The sequence below is a fragment of the Ylistrum balloti genome, unplaced genomic scaffold (genome assembly GCF_031769215.1).
Source record: "Ylistrum balloti isolate Yb309-2 unplaced genomic scaffold, AGI_CSIRO_Ybal_v1 Utg369820, whole genome shotgun sequence".
NCBI lineage: Eukaryota > Metazoa > Mollusca > Bivalvia > Pectinida > Pectinidae > Ylistrum > Ylistrum balloti.
Genome location: NW_026781988.1, coordinates 288,707 through 312,983, shown reverse-complemented (window position 1 = coordinate 312,983; position 24,277 = coordinate 288,707). Strand labels below are relative to the sequence as shown.

Here is a 24,277-nt window from a genome sequence, read left to right as displayed (position 1 = left end):
TTAAAACTAGATTATTTCTCTCACTTGGTAATGTTGGTGATCAGTGTTAACTGTCCAAAAATTTAAAGTATCGTTTATGTAGATCTGTTAAGGTAAAAACATATATTTCAAAATAATATACGTATATATATGTATGTGTAGTAGATAGAGATCGATCTCTTCGATCTGTCCCTGTAAATCAATATATCGGAAGCTTGGATAAACCACAAATTAGGTGTAGTATACTGGAAGGGTGAGCTGTTCTCAGTTCACTGAATCTTGGTTTTGTAATTTAATAAAATCTTTGATTGGTATACTCTCAAATCTCTCTACTGGACAAGACAGAATATATAACATTACTATATATCATTACACCTTATTTATAATTCTTTTATTCTAGTTATCATAACTTACATGTTCTCTGGTGTGAGGGGTGGGTTTATTGCTTTCTGTCATAGATCGTAATCATCCTATATATTTCATTTTGATAAAAAGTCCTTTATGAACAATAGCCTAGTAAAAATTTCTATAAAACGATAATATCAGCTAGAGCTGGTATTTGAAATGTTCTTAATATTTATTGTATCGTGGGATTGATGTTTGCTGATTGTAACTGTCACGTCTACAGGGAACGAGATATGCGTGCCATACTTATTGATAGGAATCCATGGTTTGCAGCATTTCAGTAAATGAAGCAGTAGAATTAAATACATACTTTTGATATTTATAACCACCACTGTTGAAGATTTATATAGGTCGTTGAAATGAAATGAAACTGCGATAGTGGGGAGTATGGGGGGAGGGGGGGGGGAGCGGAGCAAATCCATTTTAAAAACAAAACAATGAAGATACAGCTTCAATTTAAATGTGTCTTTTATTGAAGAAACAGAATACACTATTTTCAGTATTATCATAACTTTTGTTCATACCAATCCTGGTACATTACTTCTTCCAATGTCCCCTTCATGTAAATTACAGGCATCACATTACCACTATCTATAACCTTCTCGGGTTTGTGAATCTTCAAGTTTTATTATATCGTGTCATTGGTAGACTGACGGTGTGAATACTTGAGAATACTAGCTCCTATCTTAAAAAAACTAAACGATTTGTAAATCTCAAGTAAAATTATCATTGCAAGTTCTAACTGAATTTCATTTATAGTACATGTATGAGAATGAGTGAGAATGTGTTTTTATTTTCATATTTATGCTCATTATTCTTCTCAGCTTCCGTCCTTAATTTATATTATACTCTAAAATAAAACAAACAGTTCCGGTAACTTGTAGGAAAATACTTATATAGGCTATACGCCTGTTGTCTAATTCCTTTTGTTAATACATATATACTGTACTTTCTTTTGTAAATTCAATTATTGTAATGTATATGTATTGAGAATAAAATATTTTGAAATGAGATAACTTCAGAATGACTCCTAATCTAGATGATCCCAGGTCGGATTGTGATTAAAATCAACGACACTGTAAATTAACAGACTCATGATAAACTTTGTACAGAAATTAAATTAATGAAAAATTAAGAAATATTAATATGAACTACACATATTGTTTACAACTTGTCTTTATTAAATTGAAAAATGGAACAGAATTTTAGAATAGAAAAGAAATTTCGAGTGAAAGAGAAGACGTTCAGATGTTTTGGGGATTTTCAAAAATTAATTTATGCTATTGAACAGTCAGGTCGTATGAGAACAGATGTCACTACGGAAACCAAGAATAGATAAATAGTATATGAAGTAAGAGGTACCACAAAAATTACATTGGGGGCAGCAATGCTATTTGGTATCTTCATTAACCAAAATGACAGAAGACACGGACGAAAATAACAGCAGGAGATAACATCGAAAAAAACTACCCCCATGTGATATAGGGAAAGATTTTTAACACAAAAAATTGCAAACAGATTTTTACTTTCTTCGATATGTAGTCTTTTAAAACGTAAATACAAGTTTCCTATGTTCCCGTATTAAGCTGGTTGATATGGTGTTGAAAAGTAAAATTCCACGTGTACAGTTTTTAAAGTGTTCCAATAGGACCCATCTTTAAAATACACCGAGGAAGGGACCTGTATTAAAATTGGTTTATATAATTTGGTAATGTTCAACGGGTTGCATCATATATCAAATATATTATTAAAGTTTCAAACTTAAAAAATTAAATATTGACTTTTCGGGGAAAGATGGACCACAGAAATTCATTTTTACCGATTAAAAATGACATTTCCCTTAAAAAATAAACATTTTAACTCCGAAACACATCACACAAGTTTTCAAATTCAAGAAAAAATTGACAGACAATTGTTTAATTTCTATTTTTTATTATCATTGTTTAGTTATATTGACTTTGATTTGAATACTCGTGTCATATACCATTTATGAAACCGTGAGTGATTTTGATGAGTTCGAGTGAAATCCATCACACGAAATTTTGCCGCACGTGCCTGACCGGTGGTCACTATTTAGGTGTGACAACAAGAGTGATTAATCATTCTGTTTAGACAATAATTAATTGGTAAATTAGATTAACTCCATAAATCTGTTTACCTTACCAATCAAATAATTACGTGTATCTTGCAGAAACGTGCTAGAGCACTACGAGACACCGGGACAGGTAAGTTCACAAGGAGATGAGTACATGTCAGCGACGATGGCCGTAATTCTGTCCGCTGATTGGTCGATCAAATCACTCACCTGTAGTGCCAGGGATTTGTTATTCTGGGTATAAAAAAAGAATTCAACTATAATTTCTGATTATTATTCAGCTTTGATCACTAACGTCTCCAATCGTCACCGTGATCCACAGTACACTATACCTGAGATCTCAACATGCAAGTCAAGGTGGGTTGTTCTAATCATATTGAGTATAGATTTTAACACTTTAAATAACATAATGACATACACAAATATATATATTGCTTTTTAGAATCGGCATGATATATTCCTAGAATGGTGTAATAATTCTGGATCTTAAACTTAAAAAGTGATTGACTGAGGAGGTGAAATCGAGCATAACCTGCCGTGACTAGATACAAACAGTATGTATGCAGTGATGACACAACTAAGACGGTTTAATTGGTGTCTCAACATTGCAATAAATTAAATAAATACATTTTCCTTAGAAATATTGGTCGTACACGCTTTAAAGCTTCAACTCAACATGTGTTCTATAAAGTATGTGTCAGGGATATTTATTTCGTGAGAATTAACAAACAAACATGTAAAAAAATTATACAAATGGACGACAAAAAAGTATTTAACATTTGGAGTTCAGTTAATTTTGTACCGCTTTGTGTGTTACAAGAGTTACTTCCCCTTGTAAACTTCAGACCAGTCTCAACTTTACGCCATGTACTACTTGGTTACCGGAAGTGTGCCGTGACCAAAACGAATGTATGATGTTGTAAATCTGATTTAAATGTAACAATGTGAAATAATGTCGTTGAAAAAGTCAGTTTCTGATGATTCTGAACACATACAAAACAGAATCCAGAAGTTGACAGAAGATGTCAGCCGGGTTTTCATCTGGTTACAGTATCATTGATCATCGATATATGTAGATGTGGTTTGATACTGCTTGATTAAAAAAAATTAACATAAGGAAACTAAATGGTTGGAAAATTAATGGATTTTTTCCATCAATTACTATATTTTTACGGATTTTTTTTTTTTTTTTTTTTATAAACAAATTAACAAGTTTTTTTTCTGAATTTGTGTCAAGTTAATTCACAACAATAGATATAGATTTGTCATGTAAAGTCGGCAAAATGGGTTTAGTAATTTGAAAATTCAATCCTTGTTCCTGTTATTTAGTGGTATTTGATATATCGAGAGTGACGGTCTTACAAAAACACAGACTAACGAAATTCCCATATTCTTATCATTGTATAACTGTATGTGAAATTTTTTTCACTTTTCGCCCTCTTTCTTCAACAATTTTTCAGCCAAGAACGAACTTTTACGTTTGTAAAGTTCAGGATTATTTCTTTGGACGTTGAACCTATGCAGAAATCCATTTCAACGTAATTATTTGATTAAGTTTTATTCGCTGAGATACAGCTAAACTTAGATATACTCATATTCGATGTGATAATTTAAAAAGGATTTAAAAAAAAAATTTTGCGTAAAAAAATGAAGTAACCACACGACATTTTATTCCTCATCTACCAAAATGAAAAGAAAAACAGTGACATTTATTTTCCAACTTCTATCTGCAAGTTACAATAATGAAACCCATTTTATCACCAATAACACTTTCGATACATATGCATACACTTGTGATGAATATTATATGGACATTAATAACTATTTTGATCTGTTGGCAGCTAAACGAGCTGAACCAGCAGCTTGATAGCCAGGTTAAACCGGAAGACGTACAGCGCAGTCATAATCGTCTACCGGAGGTAACCCAGCACCAAAACATGCTCTATACCCGGAGGGAATCGTTCGAGTCACGTGACAGTAGTTTTAATCCGCATTTTGGAACGGAAATCCTACACGAGTCAATCAACAACAACTACGTCACTGATTCCGCATATGACGTCACAAAACAGAGCCTCACCGACAATACTTATTATCCGGCTGAGAGAATGGCTCCATTTCCGGTTACATCTCCTGTACTGCTGACCACAACTCCACAGTCAGCTTCCTCTGACGCGGCCTCGGATAGATCTTGTGAGGAAGGTTCGTATGTTATACAGTTGTCAGTTCGCAGTCGGGTTAATTCAGAAAAATGTTCACGAAATTTGCATCGGTTTAATTGAAACATGTATTTTCCGTCCATTTCTATGGGTAAAAAGTTCACGTACATGTGGTTTATGAAAGAGCGCAGCAAACAGGGGTACGTAGAAAAATCTATTGGCCAAACCCTGTGGCAATGGCCTAGAATGTTTTTTTTAAGTAGTAAAGCAGTGACCACACTGTACAAGGCAAATTATTAATATGCATGAAAAAAGGAAATAAAAATATTTTGTTCATGCATTTACTTTACAAACGTTTGCAGAATAACTATTAATATTTTTTGTACATTCCATATGTCGATTTTACAGAAGAACTGATCGATGTTGTCAATGACTCACTCGGAACGTCTCTAGGAAGTGACTCACTCGGAACGTCTCTGGAAAATGATTCCCTTGGAACATCTCGTTCTACTGATATTTCTTGCAAGGAGACGGATATGTCCATGTCTACCCAGAGTTCTCTATCGGACCAATCTCCTTCCGCCGGAAGTCTTACAACGTCATCACCGGAACTCTCTACTGCAGTGACACCAGAATCTGCACAAACTTCTAAAATAAAGAAAAGGACAAACTATTCGCCTAGTCAAGTCCAGGCATTGGAGAAAGTGTTCCATGAAAATCCCTACCCTGACTCGGAACGCATGGAAGAAATGTCACGTGACCTTGGTATCGCTGAAACTAAGATAAAGGTAAACAATTTACGGAACCAATCGGATAAATGAAATTGACATTGAAATTGCATGGAAACGAACAGTACTCGCAAACAAAATCATCTGGTCCATGTTGTCTTGTGTACTTTGTATTTAGATTCTAGTACTGCTATGCGGAATATAACATTAGATAATGCTGGTCCTATCACTTTCCAGTTGTTTAATGCACTGTTTTTTAAGATAATGCTAATTCATACATCAGTTCACGGTAAAATACTAATAATAAAATCATCGCTTTCTTAATATTGCATTCATAGCAAATTAAAAGTTATGGAATCATATCGCCTATTTATGCCATATCATGACCTCGGGCTTTATCTAAAACAAATCTTAAAAAATCACAACATTCTTGTTGAGAAAGACACGATATTTTGATGCTCAAAGTATATTAAGGTCATCAAATTAGCTCCTGTTCCATTCAGAAATTTTAAACGGAACAGAAAAACGTTTGAGCTCAATCCATGTTCTCTCTATATCCGAGATACATATTGATATATCGCTATTCTCCTTGTTACAGGTTTGGTTCCAGAACAAACGAGCTCGATGGCGCAAGAGGGTGCAAGATGACAAACGCATGATGGCATACGACCACAGGGCGTTTCCATCCCCCTTCATGTCGCCTCTTTCCCCAGTCATGTCACCAGTCGCCTCCTACGGTTTTCTGCCCGGAAGTCCTATGCTTGGGTCACCCTCCTCGCCATCCCAAGTCGTGCCCGGTCCTATGATGCCATTTCCCCGTCCACCTACGTCACCAAGCTCACCTCTAGCCAATCAGAAACAGCCCTCAGTGATGACACCGCCTTTCCAACAACGCCCACAGCTGCCTGGATATTTTTACTCGTTTCCCTACGGAATGTACCCGCCTTACTTCTGTGGATAGGGGAGATAACTCCCTGTTGTTATATTGTGTGTGTGATGATGACAGAACGGAAGTTGCGTAAAAACGGACGCGTGTTAATATTGTTATATTTTGTTATGTTTGTTGAACTTTGAACCCAGTGCAAAACGATGTGTAAAAAGGAAACCGTACAATCCGTACATATGTATATGGGTGTGCTCTGTGTTGACCACGGACGACACATGATCACAATCAAGATGTGAACAATTTTGTAAAAGGAAGTTCAAATATTGATATATAAAGTATTTAATCAGTTTAAATTTGTATATAAAACTGTGTTATTGATTAAAAAATCTGAATTGAAGTGTTATAATTTCAATATTTTTTTATACAACTTGTGACGTCATGATTTGCTATGGACAGTTGTTAATATGTATTTTAAACAAGATAACAACATTTTTTCTCTGTGATATCTGTTTACTAAATTACGCTGTATGTGATTCGAGGACTCCATCCGCTGTTAAGCTTATCGCTATACTATTCTGAACCGACACAGAGATAGAAAGGGAAGTAACTCAGAGAGATCTGAATGATTGTTGGCGTTTGACGATTCAATAACTTACAGATGTATATTTCTTATACAGTCAAAGTAAGTAAATAGTAAGTAAACACGAGTATCTTCTACAATATGAGGATGTATAAGAGAACTACTATCGGGTAAAAATCTCACCAGGTAAAATCTACATGATACAGGTTTCATATTTATGATACTCGGTAGTAAAATACAGATCACCTAGTTTCAAGAAAATATTTGGTAATCACAAGTTTAATATGTTATAATTACAAAACAAAGATATCATAATATCGAAATAACACAAGTCGGACAACATATATCATGACATCGAGATAAAGACAGACCGGACAATATATATCATAACATCGAGATAAAGACAGACCGGACAATATATATCATAACATCGAGATAGAGACAAACCGGACAATATATATCATACCATCGAGATAAAGACAAACCGGACAATATATATCATAACATCGAGATAAAGACAGACCGGACAATATATATCATAACATCGAGATAAAGACAGACCGGACAATATATATCATAACATCGAGATAAAGACAGACCGGACAATATATATCATTACATCGAGATAAAGACAAGTCGGACAATGTATATCATAACATCGAGATAAATAAAAGCTGGGTAGTATGATATGGTGACTGTATTATGATGTAAATATGTAAACTTTCTTTTTATCCTTCCACATAGAACCTACTACCGGGTTCAGAAGATAACAGAAGTAGATAAATTTTAATTTTATGTATTTTTTTTCCAAAATGAATTAGAATAGCCTAATGCATTTTCCTATACCTACCTAACATAGAAGCATGGGTCCATATCGGCTTTGTTACCGACTTCGTTATCTCGAGGTACATTGTATCTGATTACACTGTGACGTCATTACCTCAATTTTTACCTTATAACGAGATAAATGCTCGCCCACTCCAAGGCCGAACAGCCGAAGTAGCGAATGTGAAACTCTATATTATAAATGATTATGCAATGACGTGTCCGCGACTGTCATACCTCTGTGATTTAATCACTCACATAATTGCGTACATGTGATTAAAACTTCATTTATTTATTGTTGCAGGATGTAAACACACTTGAGATTGATTTTTTCCTCTTATTTTGATAAACATTTGCAATAGCTATTTAAAATGTATAAATCTTTAAATTTGTACGATTGTTAGGCATTGTGTCCAAATGACGTCATCATTGAATTTTTCCTTACATTACTATTTATGGTACATGGAATGTAATGTTTCATATAATACACATTAATTCACTCTGGAATTTGTCAAAACCTCTCTGGAATACAGCCTTTAATAAACTAACATATGAAAAGTGTCACGTGTCCTGAATATAAACACCGTTATTGCTGAACAGTGAACCAGGAAGTGATATAAATTCTAACGACATAAAGCCGTTTAAATGGCAGATGTTGCCATTTAAATTAAACTGTAAATAGGTTTGTGAAAATTACATAAAGCCGCTGTCCTTCAAAATAGGAAAAAATAAAAAGTAGTGTACTCTAACTAACCAGCCTGCAGTTAGAGGAAACGAAAACACTGTTATTAAATGTAGCATGTACGTCTTTATTGTAACAAAGAAAGTAGACGCACCAATGCATTATAGTTACTGAAAGTTCAATCATTAGAGAATACATTGTAGACATAGGTATACAAACGAGAAAGTTATGCCAACCATAGATTATTAGAAACCAGTAAGTTATTCCAAATATAGATTATTGCAAACGAGTAAGTTATTCCAAATATAGAATATCACAAACGAGTTAGTTATTCCAAATATAGATTATTACAAACCAGTAAGTTATTCCAAATATAGAATATCACAAACGAGTAAGTTATTCCAAATATAGATTATTACAAACGAGTAAGTTTTTTCAAATATAGAATATCACAAACCAGTAAGTTATTCCAAATATAGATTATTACAAACGAGTAAGTTATTCCAAATATAGAATATCACAAACCAGTAAGTTATTCCAAATATAGATTATTACAAACCAGTAAGTTATTCCAAATATAGATTATTACAAACCAGTAAGTTATTCCAAATATAGAATATTACAAACCAGTAAGTTATTCCAAATATAGAATATTACAAACCAGTAAGTTATTCCAAATATAGAATATTACAAACCAGTAAGTTATTCCAAATATTGATTTTTACAAACTAAGTTATTCCAAATTATTATTACAAACGAGTAAGTTATTCCAAATATAGATTATTACAAACCAGTAAGTTATTCCAAATATAGAATATTACAAACCAGTAAGTTATTCCAAATATAGAATATTACAAACCAGTAAGTTATTCCAAATATAGAATATCACAAACGAGTAAGTTATTCCAAATATAGATTATTACAAACCAGTAAGTTATTCCAAATATAGAATATCACAAACGAGTAAGTTATTCCAAATATAGAATATTACAAACGAGTAAGTTATTCCAAATATAGAATATTACAAACCAGTAAGTTATTCCAAATATAGAATATTACAAACGAAGTAAGTTATTCCAAATATAGAAATATTACAAACCAGTAAGTTATTCCAAATATAGATTATTACAAACCAGTAAGTTATTCCAAATATAGATTATTACAAACCAGTAAGTTATTCCAAATATAGAATATTACAAACGAGTAAGTTATTCCAAATATAGATTATTACAAACCAGTAAGTTATTCCAAATATAGAATATCACAAACGAGTAAGTTATTCCAAATATAGAATATTACAAACCAGTAAGTTATTCCAAATATAGATTATTACAAACCAGTAAGTTATTCCAAATATAGAATATTACAAACGAGTAAGTTATTCCAAATATAGATTATTACAAACCAGTAAGTTATTCCAAATATAGAATATCACAAACGAGTAAGTTATTCCAAATATAGAATATTACAAACCAGTAAGTTATTCCAAATATAGATTATTACAAACGAGTAAGTTATTCCAAATATAGATTATTACAAACCAGTAAGTTATTCCAAATATAGAATATCACAAACGAGTAAGTTATTCCAAATATAGATTATTACAAACCAGTAAGTTATTCCAAATATAGATTATTGCAAACGAGTAAGTTATTCCAAATATAGATTATTACAAACCAGTAAGTTATTCCAAATATAGAATATTACAAACCAGTAAGTTATTCCAAATATAGATTATTACAAACGAGTAAGTTATTCCAAATATAGATTATTACAAACGAGTAAGTTATTCCAAATATAGATTATTACAAACGAGTAAGTTATTCCAAATATAGATTATTACAAACCAGTAAGTTATTCCAAATATAGATTATTACAAACGAGTAAGTTATTCCAAATATAGAATATTACAAACCAGTAAGTTATTCCAAGTATAGAATATCACAAACGAGTAAGTTATTCCAATTATAGATTATTACAAACGAGTAAGTTATTCCAAATATAGAATATTACAAACCAGTAAGTTATTCCAAATATAGAATATTACAAACCAGTAAGTTATTCCAAATATGGATTATTACAAACGAGTAAGTTATTCCAAATATAGATTATTACAAACGAGTAAGTTATTCCAAATATAGATTATTACAAACGAGTAAGTTATTCCAAATATAGATATTACAAACCAGTTATTCCAAATATAGATTATTACAAACGAGTAAGTTATTCCAAATATAGAATATTACAAACCAGTAAGTTATTCCAAGTATAGAATATCACAAGCGAGTAAGTTATTCCAAATATAGAATATCACAAACGAGTAAGTTATTCCAATTATATATTATTGCAAATCAGTGTGTTATCCAAAATCAAGTTATAATAAAAATATATTATTACAAGCCAGTAAGTTATTCAGGAAATTGACTGACTGACTCACTTTAGAGATTTATTGGAGCCAAAACAAACTTGTGTTCGTCTGGAATCTCTTTGAGGTTATATCTGGTAAACAAACCACCATAATATTGGTACTTATACACGAACAGTCTAACAAAGACAGTCTACAAATATACAACTTATGTGACGTGAAAGTTAAGTACAACGATCCTAAATTTGTGCCGATTTCTTGTCACATTGTTTAAACGACTTTTCTCTGTGCTTTTCTGTAAATTTGACACTTTTCTTAAATTTTACATTTTCTCTGTTTACACTTTTCGTACACTTTTCTCTGTAAATTTGCGTATTAGTGCAACTGTTCTCTGTAAATTTGACCTTTTCTTAAATTTAATGGTTTACACACATTTTTACTTTTCTCTGTAAATTTGACACTTTTCTCTGTAATTTTTACACTTTTCTCTGTAATTTTTACACTTTTCTCTGTAAATTTTACTTTTCTCTGTAAATTTGACACTTTTCTCTGTAATTTTTACACTTTTCTCTGTAAATTTGACACTTTTCTCTGTAAATTTTACACTTTTCTCTGTAAATTTTACACTTTTCTCTGTAAATTTTACACTTTTCTCTGTAAATTTGACACTTTTCTCTGTAAATTTGACACTTTTCTCTGTAAATTTGATACTTTTCTCTGTAAATTTGACACTTTTCTCTGTAAATTTTACACTTTTCTCTGTAAATTTTACACTTTTCTCTGTAAATTTTACACTTTTCTCTGTAAATTTGACACTTTTCTCTGTAATTTTTACACTTTTCACTGTAAATTTGACACTTTTCTCTGACTTTTCTCTGTAAATTTTACACTTTTCTCTGTAATTTTTACACTTTTCTCTGTAAATTTTACACTTTTCTCTGTAAATTTGACACTTTTCTCTGTAAATTTGACACTTTTCTCTGTACATTTGACACTTTTCTCTGTAAATTTGACACTTTTCTCTGTACATTTGACACTTTTCTCTGTAAATTTGACACTTTTCTCTGTAATTTTTTCACTTTTCTCTGTAAATTTTCTCTGTACACTTTTCTCTGTAAATTTTTTTTCTCTGTAACTTTTCTTTTCTGTAAATTTTACACTTTTCTCTGTAAATTTGACACTTTTTACTCTGTAAATTTGACACTTTTCTCTGTAAATTTTACACTGTTCTCTGTAATTTTGACACTTTTCTCTGTAAATTTGACACTTTTCTCTGTAAATTTTATTTGAATTTTTACACTTTTCTCTGTAAATTTTACACTTTTCTTTTCTTTTCTGTAAATTTGACACACTTTTCTCTGTAAATTTGACACTTTTCTCTGTAATTTTTACACTTTTCTCTGTAAATTTGACACTTTTCTCTGTAATTTTTACACTTTTCTCTGTAAATTTTACACTTTTCTCTGTAAATTTGACATTTTCTCTGTACACTTTTCTCTGTAAATTTGACACTTTTCTCTGTAAATTTGACACTTTTCTCTGTAAACTTTTCTCTGTAAATTTTACTTTTCTCTGTAATTTTTACACTTTTCTCTGTAAATTTTACTTTTCTCTGTAAATTTTACACTTTTCTCTGTAAATTTGACACTTTTCTCTGTAAATTTGACACTTTTCTCTGTAAATTTTACACTTTTCTCTGTAAATTTGACACTTCTCTCTGTAATTTTTACACTTTTCTCTGTACTTTTCTCTGTAAATTTTTCTACACTTTTCTCTGACACTTTTCTCTGTAAATTTTTACACTTTTCTCTGTAAATTTGACACTTTTCTCTGTAAATTTTTTTCTCTGTAATTTTTACACTTTTCTCTGTAAATTTGACACTTTTCTCTGTAAATTTTACACTTTTCTCTGTAAATTTTACACTTTTCTCTGTAAATTTTTCACTTTTCTCTGTAAATTTTACACTTTTCTCTGTAAATTTGACACTTTTCTCTGTAATTTTTACACTTTTCTCTGTAAATTTGACACTTTTCTCTGTAAATTTTACACTTTTCTGTAAATTTTACACTTTTCTCTGTAAATGTGACACTTTTCTCTGTAAATTTTACACTTTTCTCTGTAAATTTTTACACTTTTCTCTGTAAATTTGATACTTTTCTCTGTAATTTTTACACTTTTCTCTGTACTTTTCTCTGTAATTTTTACACTTTTCTTTTCTTTTCTGTAAATTTTTACACTTTTCTCTGTAAATTTGACTTTTCTCTTTTCTGTAAATTTGACACTTTTCTCTGTAAATTTTTACACTTTTCTCTGTAAATTTGACACTTTTCTCTGTAATTTTTACACTTTTCTCTGTAAATTTTACACTTTTCTCTGTAAATTTTACACTTTTCTCTGTAAATTTGTAAATTTGACACTTTTCTCTGTAAATTTTACAAATTTGACTTTTCTCTGTAAATTTTTTTTCTCTGTAAATTTTTACACTTTTCTCTGTAAATTTTACTTTTCTCTGTAAATTTGACACTTTTCTCTGTAAATTTGACACTTTTCTCTGTACATTTGACACTTTTCTCTGTAAATTTTACACTTTTCTCTGTAAATTTTTACACTTTTCTCTGTAAATTTTTTTCTCTGTAAATTTTTACACTTTTCTCTGTAAACACTTTTCTCTGTAAATTTTTACACTTTTCTCTGTAAATTTTTCTCTGTAAATTTTTCACTTTTCTCTGTAAATTTGAAAATTTTTACACTTTTCTCTGTAATTTTTACACTTTTCTCTGTAAATTTGACACTTTTCTCTGAAATTTTTACACTTTTCTCTGTAAATTTTACACTTTTCTCTGTAATTTTTACACTTTTCTCTGTAAATTTTTACACTTTTCTCTGTAAATTTGACACTTTTCTCTGTAAATTTTACACTTTTCTTTTCTGTAAATTTTTTTTCTCTGTACACTTTTTTTTACACTTTTCTCTGTAAATTTGACACTTTTCTCTGTTTTTCTCTGTAAATTTGACACTTTTCTCTGTAAATTTTACACTTTTCTCTGTAAATTTTTTTTTCTCTGTAAATTTTTACACTTTTCTCTGTAAATTTGATACTTTTCTCTGTAAATTTTTACACTTTTCTCTGTAAATTTGACACTTTTCTCTGTAATTTTTACACTTTTCTCTGTAAATTTGACACTTTTCTCTGTAATTTTTACACTTTTCTCTGTAATTTTTACACTTTTCTCTGTAATTTTTACACTTTTCTCTGTAAATTTGACACTTTTCTCTGTAAATTTTTACACTTTTCTCTGTAAATTTGACACTTTTCTCTGTAATTTTTACACTTTTCTGTAAATTTGATACTGTAAATTTGATACACTTTTCTCTGTAAATTTTCTCTGTAATTTTTACACTTTTCTCTGTAATTTTTACACTTTTCTCTGTAAATTTGACACTTTTCTCTGTAAATTTTACACTTTTCTCTGTAAATTTGACACTTTTCTCTGTAAATTTGACACTTTTCTCTGTAATTTTTACACTTTTCTCTGTAAATTTGATACTTTTCTCTGTAAATTTGATACTTTTCTCTGTAATTTTTACACTTTTCTCTGTAAATTTGACACTTTTCTCTGTAATTTTTTACACTTTTCTCTGTAAATTTTAAATTTTTTTTCTCTGTAAATTTTACACTTTTCTCTTTTCTCTGTAATTTTTTTTCTCTGTAAATTTTTCACTTTTCTCTGTAAATTTGACACTTTTCTCTGTAAATTTGACACTTTTCTCTGTAATTTTTACACTTTTCTCTGTAAATTTGACACTTTTCTCTGTAATTTTTACACTTTTCTCTGTAAATTTGATACTTTTCTTTGTAAATTTTTACACTTTTCTCTGTAAATTTGACACTTTTCTCTGTAAATTTTACACTTTTCTCTGTACACTTTTCTCTGTAAATTTTTACACTTTTCTCTGTAATTTTTACACTTTTCTCTGTAAATTTTACACTTTTCACTTTTCTCTGTAATTTTTACACTTTTCTCTGTAATTTTTACACTTTTCTCTGTAATTTTTACACTTTTCTCTGTAATTTTTACACTTTTCTCTGTACATTTTTCACTTTTCTCTGTAAATTTTACACTTTTCTCTGTAAATTTTTCACTTTTCTCTGTAATTTTTACACTTTTCTCTTTTTCTCTGTAAATTTGACACTTTTCTCTGTAAATTTTTACACTTTTCTCTGTAAATTTGACACTTTTCTCTGTAATTTTTAAACTTTTCTATGTAAATTTTATAATTTTATCTGTAAATTTGATACTTTTCTCTGTAAATTTTTACACTTTTCTCTGTAAATTTTTACACTTTTCTCTGTAAATTTTACACTTTTCTCTGTAAACTTTTCTCTGTAAATTTTTACACTTTTCTCTGTAAATTTGACTGTAAATTTTCTCTGTAAATTTGACACTTTTCTCTGTACACTTTTCTCTGTAAATTTGACACTTTTCTCTGTAATTTTTACACTTTTCTCTGTAATTTTTACACTTTTCTCTGTAAATTTTACTTTTCTCTGTAATTTTTACACTTTTCTCTGTAAATTTGATACTTTTCTCTGTAAATTTTTTTCTCTGTAAATTTTTCACTTTTCTCTGTAAATTTGACACTTTTTACTTTTCTGTAAATTTGACACTTTTCTCTGTAAATTTTTCACTTTTCTCTGTAAATTTGACACTTTTCTCTGTAAATTTGTAAATTTTACACTTTTCTCTGTAATTTTTACACTTTTCTCTGTAAATTTTACACATTTCTCTGTAAATTTGACACTTTTCTCTGTAAATTTTACACTTTTCTCTGTAATTTTTACACTTTTCTCTGTAAATTTTACACTTTTCTCTGTAAATTTTTCACTTTTCTCTGTAAATTTGACACTTTTCTCTGTAAATTTTACACTTTTCTCTGTAAATTTGATACTTTTCTCTGTAAATTTTTACACTTTTCTCTGTAAATTTGACACTTTTCTCTGTAAATTTGACACTTTTCTCTGTTTTGACTTTTCTCTGTAAATTTTTCACTTTTCTCTGTAAATTTGATACTTTTCTCTGTAAATTTTACACTTTTCTCTGTAATTTTTACACTTTTCTCTGTAATTTTTACACTTTTCTCTGTAAATTTGACACTTTTCTCTGTAAATTTGATACTTTTCTCTATGAACTTTACACTTTTTTTCTGCAAATTTTCCACTCAACACAAATTAATTTATAAAAATTTGCAGCAGATACATTTTACAGATTAAAGTAAAAAAAATACAGATTAAAGTAAAATAAATACAGATTAAAGTAAAATAAATACAGATTAAAGTAAAATAAATACAGATTAAAGTAAAAAAGATTACAGATAAAAGTGTAAATTTTACAGAGTAGTGCGTGTGAAACATAAAAATAGATTTTTTTTTAAAAAAAGTTGCACTAATACGCTTCCGTAGATACGTTATCGTGCAAAGATACTATTTGATAAAATTGAATTATCATACAAAGTAATCTATATTACAATTATGTATAAACCTTCAAAGAGTGAGCACATATTGAATTTGTAAAGACTTAACACAATTCACAATGTTCCGAATCAAATTATGTCATAATTTTGATAAAAATGAAAATAAATGAAATGATATTGCTACGTGGTTTAAGAGTAGACCGGTTTTTTATATAGAATAAGCGAAAATATCTTTATAAAATAATTCCACGAAATAAGATATTATCTTTATGAAATCTTTATGAAAGGTTTCAACACAAGATGACAATATGTTACATGGAAAAAGAAAGAAAAAAAAAGAAAGAAAAAAGTCACAAGCTCAAAAAGTGCAATAGACGTGGCAGGGTACTCTGTGCCAGCTAGGACAAAAATGAAATTCGATGATATTAAAAAAGATAGAATCCCTAAAGATAAATTAATGTACATACATTATGTACAGCTCTAATTACTGTCATTTCAACACACATTTATGATGAAATATGTCTTCATGTACACACACTTTTTTAAGTATTGTCAGGAAGTAAATTATATGATTGTATAAGTGGATGTTCTGGTCTCCTATATGCTAAGAAGATAAACAAATCTTCATAAATCAGCCAATCTAGACTCACGGGATATAGTATCTAATAATTTATTTTGCAATGTGAGCAGCTACTCTGTGTTTACAGGAGTCGGTTGTTTCTACCAAACAGTAGAATAAGAAATTGTTTCAAACATCGGGTTTCAGGTTTATGAATCTTCCTTAACTTAAGGAAACCTTAACTCCCATAGAAAAGCATTATTTAAGTTCAGGAAACAATAAGAGTTAAGCTAGCTTCCTTACGGCCAATTTTAAGTTAAAGAAATTCCCTACGTTAAGATCCATGCAAAAAATTATGAACCCAGCCGTCTCCACACACATCAATCACAACAAACTGATAGCGCTAATGCTGAGACATCAACCAATCACAATATCTACACATGCGCAAACAATTTCTTCCCATAACATCCGGAATCTTGCCTCGAATGATGTTATTGCGAGGTCCGAGTGGCAGATCTCGTTAACTATTATACGCTAAACGACATAAGAGACTGAAATAGATAAATATTGAATTAATTCCAACATAACATCTTGGACTTTGTCTTTTTATATTTCATGTCATCTAGAGTGGTCCGATTAAGTTGAAAAAAGGCGATTTATGTGACGTTTTAAAGAAATTTCGCTCATGGACTACATTACTTGACAGCGTACAGTTTTAAGTTGATGGCGAGATTCGGTTATCAGCGTCAATAATTTCAGCGTTTTCTGGTTGCTAAGGTACTTATCTTGAGTATAAATCTAGAAATCCTGGGAAGATTTCAACAAAAGTTTTGTATAAATTATCACCACAAACCACAGAATTCAAATTCGTAAATTCCGACTTGGTGACCACTTTCCCCGATTTTTAGAACACGAAAATAAATATTTCAGCTGGTTTCTCGATCTTAGAAAAATTGACTATTTCGGCTGAAAATAACGCAAAGAGAGCCCTTTCTTTAAAGCATGAAACTTATTCTGGAAAATTTCTCTTTCAAAAAGTCTTCAAAAAGTTTGATAACTGGAAGATAGCCAAATAACAGATTTGTGTCATTATGGAAATTTCTTTCTCGTTTTTTTGGTTGATATGCAGATTAATTCTGTCATCAAATGAAATGAAAATTGAGCATGTTCAAATATTTTTTATCTTAATATCTAGTACCATAACCTTATTTGTATTGAAAAATCAAACCTTTCAAAAAAAAAAAAAAACAAAAACAAAAACAAAAAAAAATCATCAGAAAAATGTTAATTACTGTCTTTTTTTTACTTCTCAGAGAAGTTCATCCTTAACGTAAAGTAAACAACAATACAAAATGTACGTAAAATGCATATTATAACGTCATTTCAACGTCTCCCTCAATCGAACGCAGCAAACATAGGTGAGAAATATTCTATGAAAAATAATCAGCACATTTGTTTGATGAAAAGTGCTACTGTAAGATGATAATTGAAGGATGTATGCTTGTTACTGTAACACGGAGACTTAAGGATGTATGCTACGTAACTGTAACACGGAGACTTGAGGATGTATGCTTGTTACTGTAACACGAGGACTTAAGGATGTATGCTATGTTACTGTAACACCGATACTTAGGGATGTATGCTATGTAACTGTAACACGGAGACTTAAGGATGTATACTTGTTACTGTAACACGAGGACTTAAGGATGTATGCTTGTTACTGTAACACGAGGACTTAAGTATGTATGCTTGTTACTGTAACACGGAGACTTAAGGGTGTATGTTAGTTACTGTAACACGAGGACTTAAGGATGTATGCTTGTTACTGTAACACGAGGACTTAAGTATGTATGCTTGTTACTGTAACACGGAGACTTAAGGATGTATGTTATGTAACTGTAACACGGAGACTTAAGGATGTATGTTTGTTACTGTAACACGGAAACTTAAGGATGTATGCTTGTTACTGTAACACGGAGACTTAAGGGTGTATGTTACGTTACTGTAACACGAGGACTTAAGGATGTATGCTTGTTACTGTAACACGGAGACTTAAGGATGTATGTTATGTAATTGTAAGACGGAGACTTGAGGATGTATGCTTGTTACTGTAACACGGAAACTTAAGGATGTATGCTTGTTACTGTAACACGAGGACTTAAGGATGTATGCTTGTTACTGTAACACGGAGACTTAAGGGTGTATGCTACGTTACTGTAACACGGAGACTTAAGGATGTATACTATGTTACTGTAAAACGGAGACTTAAGGATGTATGTTACGTTACCGTAACACGGAGACTTAAGACTTATACAGACTGGAAACAACTACTACCCTTACAAAGTCTCTCTCGATGTCATTTTTGCAACAGACGTTGTTTACGAAATAAGCAAGTCTGTTAGTAAACCTCTCATTCAGATCACAATAAAATGTGACTTCCGTGTTGTTTGTTTACATTATATCGCGCTTCTGTGTCCTTGAAGTGATTTGATGACGAGGTGTATTACCGTGTCGATGTCTATGACCTAGATTTCTGCTGTTCGAAGAAGGGACGCTTATATTTCTTAGCAGAGATTTTTTTGAAGTTTCCATTTATGTGCTATTTATTCGAAATAAAAAAAAGGGAAAAAAACAAACACATGAAGCGATATCTACTTAAAACACTTGTTTTGTTCGTACAGGTTAAATATTATACAATATTTATGAATGTGAATACGCAACACAGTTCATGTGTGAACACACATCAGTAATAAGCAGTAGCGCCAGTTCTCTCGCATAATCAGACTTAGGAATGTCATATAACACTTTATGTGAGAGTCAATTCTTTTTAGCTCGACGTCGCAAAGTCGATTTTCAGTATAGCGTTACACTGATAGTCGTGGTCGAGTAGGATCCATCGGAATACATCCACGGAAAGTTTTCGTCGTGTCAGAATCAAAGAATACACCTATTTCTTGACACACCGACACAAACTGATAACCTCCTTACGGAATTGTCGGTCGAGGAAGCCGTAAATGATAGGATTAACGATGTTGTTGATGATAAATGCAGTGTATATAAACCTGAAGCCCGACAGTTCCGAGGGAGAAAGTTCGATCCAGAAGTTCTCATGCTGGGATTCGTAAATCATCATTCCAACTTTTGGTACATAGCAAACAATAAACACGACCGTTATGAGCATGAAAATCAAGGCTAACCGTATCCCGCGGATCTTAGTTAATCCAGCTTCTCTTGAAGGCATTTTAAGGTCTTTTTCAGGTAAAATCGACCTTTCATTGCTTGCTCCAATGTTTGACGACTTTTGCTCAGAATCAATTATCATAGTAGGTGGTGATTTGGTGTTGTTATCAATTGGTGATAAGACATCAGGATCTAATGGAATTTTGTTGTCGTTAACTGACGCAGTGTTTGTGTCTGGTACGTCCGTAATATCGGATGAATCTCCAGAAATAGGGTTCGGAGTTTCAAAATCGTCCTCTGTGGGACCGAAATTGGAGCTCTTCTTTTTGCATCTGAGCATATGACAGAACACAACTTTTCCTATCAATGAATAAAATACCACCAGCGACACAAGAATGGTAAAAGTTAAAAGCATTACAGCAGCCTTGAACACGAGAGGCTGAATAGTTGACCACGGACCTCGGACACTAGTACAGCGGTACCCTTGTATCTGACCTTCGAACACCTCTTTCGAGCCGTAGAACAGGAAACAAGGCCAAGAGATGACCAAGGCAATACCAACGACACAAGCAATGGCGATCTTCTTCCAAAACATATTCATCTGTTTTTCGAAAGGTTTACATATTTTTCTGTACCTGTTAAGCGCTATGACGGCAAGCATGAGCGCTGATATCAACGTGCACGTCATGTTAAGAAAAAACATGATTTTGCACGCGCTGTTGTTACTGTATTTGACCGGAAGCATGTTTATAGAAAAGCTGAAAGAGCTACTTACGACACACGATATCAAATCCACAATGGCTAACACCGGTATGAAGAATCGGTCTTCCCATTTAGTTCTGAGTTTGACTGTGTGTATGTATATGACGAGAGAATTCCCAAGGATCCCTACCACCAAATAAATCATCAAAATAACAGAATCGGGAATAAGATGACGAGACAGTTCATCGTTCCAGTCCTCAAGTCGATCCCCCATTTCTATAGAATTCCACTCTGCAGTCTTAAGGATACACTATCTAAACCAGAGGAATATTTGAGAAGTGATCGACTTCCTACTTCAAAGTTAAAACGCAGTTTCATGCATTGCTTCCTTGTCTGTTGTTCACTGTAATAGCTTTCTACCAAGAAAAGATAGACACGAGCACAGCTGAAGTAAACATAAAAAAATCCAATTTTCTCCGTGAAATGATAAACCGGTTTTCATCACAGGTATTATGTTTACAACATACATTAATACATGTATATGGGCTTACGACTTATTAAAATCACATGCATCGTGTAGCGGGACTCAGGTGTTAGTATAACACATCCGGAATCATAGGTTGGTTCTCAATTTCTCTGGCTATTTATTTACGCTTAGTCAGTTTGGAAAGGACTGTATTACATCAGTTAAAATAGAAAAAGAAGCTGATATGATATTTGTTTTTAATTGACAGTGGACGACGTTTCTAGCTTGCTGTAGGCCAATTTAATCGAAACGATAAACAAACACATTTTCTTTGGGATTTTCCAATATATTGAATTCTAAGTTTTATCAGCTTTTGCCGGTGTAATTGCAACAAAAGTATATTTGAAAAGTCAGGAAGAAGATACATACTGTATTATGAGTTATATCACACTTAGCTAATTAGTATGATAGCGAATAATGACACAGTATCGAGTATCACCGTTCCTGAATAACACATTAAGTGTTTGATAAAGGGTCGTACGTCTCCGAGAGCTTCCGTGTTACTACTCATCCATTATGTAATTCCTTATTAATCAATGGTGTTAAGATTGAGAACCTAGCTTGGGACCAAGGTAAGCATTTGACAATCAATGATGAATGACCATCAAAGCAAAAAGAAAGAAAATAAAAAGATTATTAACATTATTCACCCCCCCCACCCACTCCTTCTAAAAAAAAAAAAAAAAAAATAGAAAATAAATTTTCCTCTCGTCTCAACAAATAAATGTTTCCCGTTATGTTGTCATTTTTACGACAGAACGGATATTGGATATAATCCCCACTAACATTAACTTGACCTGATTTTTTTTTAAAATGATGAGCTGTGTATTGTGTATACAAAATACGGTTAAACCAATTGAAACAGTAACGTATTTATTGGTACGGCGCAACGCGCCGTGGAGGTTTGCTTCAAAAAGAAATTGTTGAGATTACAAACTACTCGACAGACGATTATATACGTTTTAAAGCAAATTATTATTGTTACAATATTCAGTATTCAAAAGGTTACTTGTGGTATCTAATGTGGAGGTTACTTGTGGTATCTAATGTGGAGGTTACTTGTGGTATCTAATGTGGAGGTTTCTTGTGGTATCTAATGTGGAGGTTACATATGGTATCTAATGTGGAGGTTACCTGTGGAGGTTAACTGTGGTATCTAATGTGGAGGTTATTTGTGGTATCTAATGTGGAGGTTCCCTGTGGAGGTTACTTGTGGTATCTCATGTGGAGGTTTCTTGTGGTATCTAATGTGGAGGTTTCTTGTGGTATCCAATGTGGAGGTTTCTTGTGGTAACTAATGTGGAGGTTCCCTGTGGAGGTTAATTGTGGTATCTAATGTGGAGGTCATTTGTGGTATCTAATGTGGAGGTTCCCTGTGGAGGTTACTTGTGGTATCTCATGTGGAGGTTTCTTGTGGTATCTAATGTGGAGGTTTCTTGTGGTATCCAATGTGGAGGTTTCTTGTGGTAACTAATGTGGAGGTTCCCTGTGGAGGTTAATTGTGGTATCTCATGTGGAGGTTTCTTGTGGTATCTAATGTGGAGGTCACATGTGATATCTCATGTAGAGGTTTCCTGTGGAGGTTACATGTGGAGGTTACTTGTGGTATATTATGTGGTGGTTACTTGTATCTAATGTGGAGGTTACTTGTGGTATCTAATGTGGAGGTTACTTGTGGTATCTAATGTGGAGGTTTCTTGTGGTAACTAATGTGGAGGTTACTTGTGGTATATTATGTGGAGGTTACTTGTGGTATATTATGTGGTGGTTACTTGTATCTAATGTGGAGGTTACTTGTGGTATATTATGTGGTGGTTACTTGTGGTATATTATGTGGTGGTTACTTGTGGTATATTATGTGGAGGTTTCTTGTGGTAACTAATGTGGAGGTTACTTGTATCTAATGTGGAGGTTACTTGTGGTATCTAATGTGGAGGTTTCTTGTGGTATCTAATGTGGAGGTTACTTGTGGTATCTAATGTGGAGGTTTCTTGTGGTATCTAATGTGGAGGTTACATATGGTATCTAATGTGGAGGTTACCTGTGGAGGTTACTTGTGGTATATTATGTGGTGGTTACTTGTATCTCATGTGGAGGTTACTTGTCCTTTTTTATATATAGGTCTTTATATTCAGATGACTTACGGCCTGTGGGGCCCATTGTTTATAAAACGTTTGCAAGGTAGTTATTTTTTTAATTATACATTTCATACTAGATATTAAAAATGTGTTAAGAATTTCAGTAATATTCCAGTAATGTAAGGGTGATCTAATGCGATAACATTTTACCCGAGTACATCTGTGTTCTGTTGTAAGATAATTTACATTTTCTACTTCTTCTTGAAAACCCCTGAGCCAATTTTAATGAAATTCGTTAGATATTTTCATGGCCAATGATTAACCAAATTGATGAATTATAATGTCTCTGACCTAGGGGACTGGGGTGGTGTCAAATTGAATCAAATTTTCGAAAATCTCCTCAACACCCAGATATGGAAGAATCCAATACTTTTCATAGATGGAAGGGTTTTTAAGATGTTTTAACCAAAATCATAAATTTCATGATCCTTGCATTTTCCCCAAGGGAGGGGGTTAAGTTGCTTACAGAGATTTTTTTGGTTTTCTCTCTAATTCAAACTCTGTTAGAATCCATGAAATAGGATGACAGTTAACTATGTTAACAAGATGTTTGATGCGATATATGTAACACAACACAAACAATGTTTATGAAATTCAGGTGACTGTTAAGACAATTGGGCTTTTTCTTTTGTCAAGATACTATCATTTTTATGTATTATGGAAACTTCTTTGAACCGTAATTAAATACTAGACCATTTTCACCACAGTTTACCACTTCATTTATACGTTTGATGGCTGTGATGTTTTAGGATCAAGATCACTGTGATGTTTTATCATCAAGATCACTGTGATGTTTTAGGATCAAGATCAATGTGATGTTTTATCATCAAGATCACTGCGATGTGTTATCATCAAGATCGCTGTGATGTTTTATGATCAAGATCACTGTGATGTTTTATCATCAAGATCACTGCGATGTTTTAGGATCAAGATCACTGTGATGTTTTGTCATCAAGATCACTGCGATGTTTTATCATCAAGATCACTGCGATGTTTTA

The 24,277-nt window shown here is 31.9% G+C and overlaps 2 protein-coding genes across 2 annotated transcripts; one reads left to right on the top strand and one right to left on the bottom strand.

Moving 5' to 3' along the window:
- The first annotated feature begins 2,824 nt into the window (after window positions 1-2,824).
- LOC132545012 (homeobox protein Hox-B4a-like) lies at window positions 2,825-6,324 on the top strand. Its single transcript, XM_060208676.1, has 4 exons — window positions 2,825-2,836; window positions 4,321-4,678; window positions 5,044-5,423; window positions 5,962-6,324. Exons 1-4 carry the CDS (start codon window positions 2,825-2,827, stop codon window positions 6,322-6,324), a joined length of 1,113 nt encoding a protein of 370 aa, XP_060064659.1.
- A 13,356-nt stretch (window positions 6,325-19,680) lies between these two features.
- LOC132545045 (gastrin/cholecystokinin type B receptor-like) lies at window positions 19,681-20,889 on the bottom strand. The gene has a single exon (XM_060208714.1). The coding sequence runs from the start codon at window positions 20,887-20,889 to the stop codon at window positions 19,681-19,683; it is 1,209 nt and encodes a 402-aa protein (XP_060064697.1).
- Between the last annotated feature and the right edge of the window lie 3,388 nt (window positions 20,890-24,277).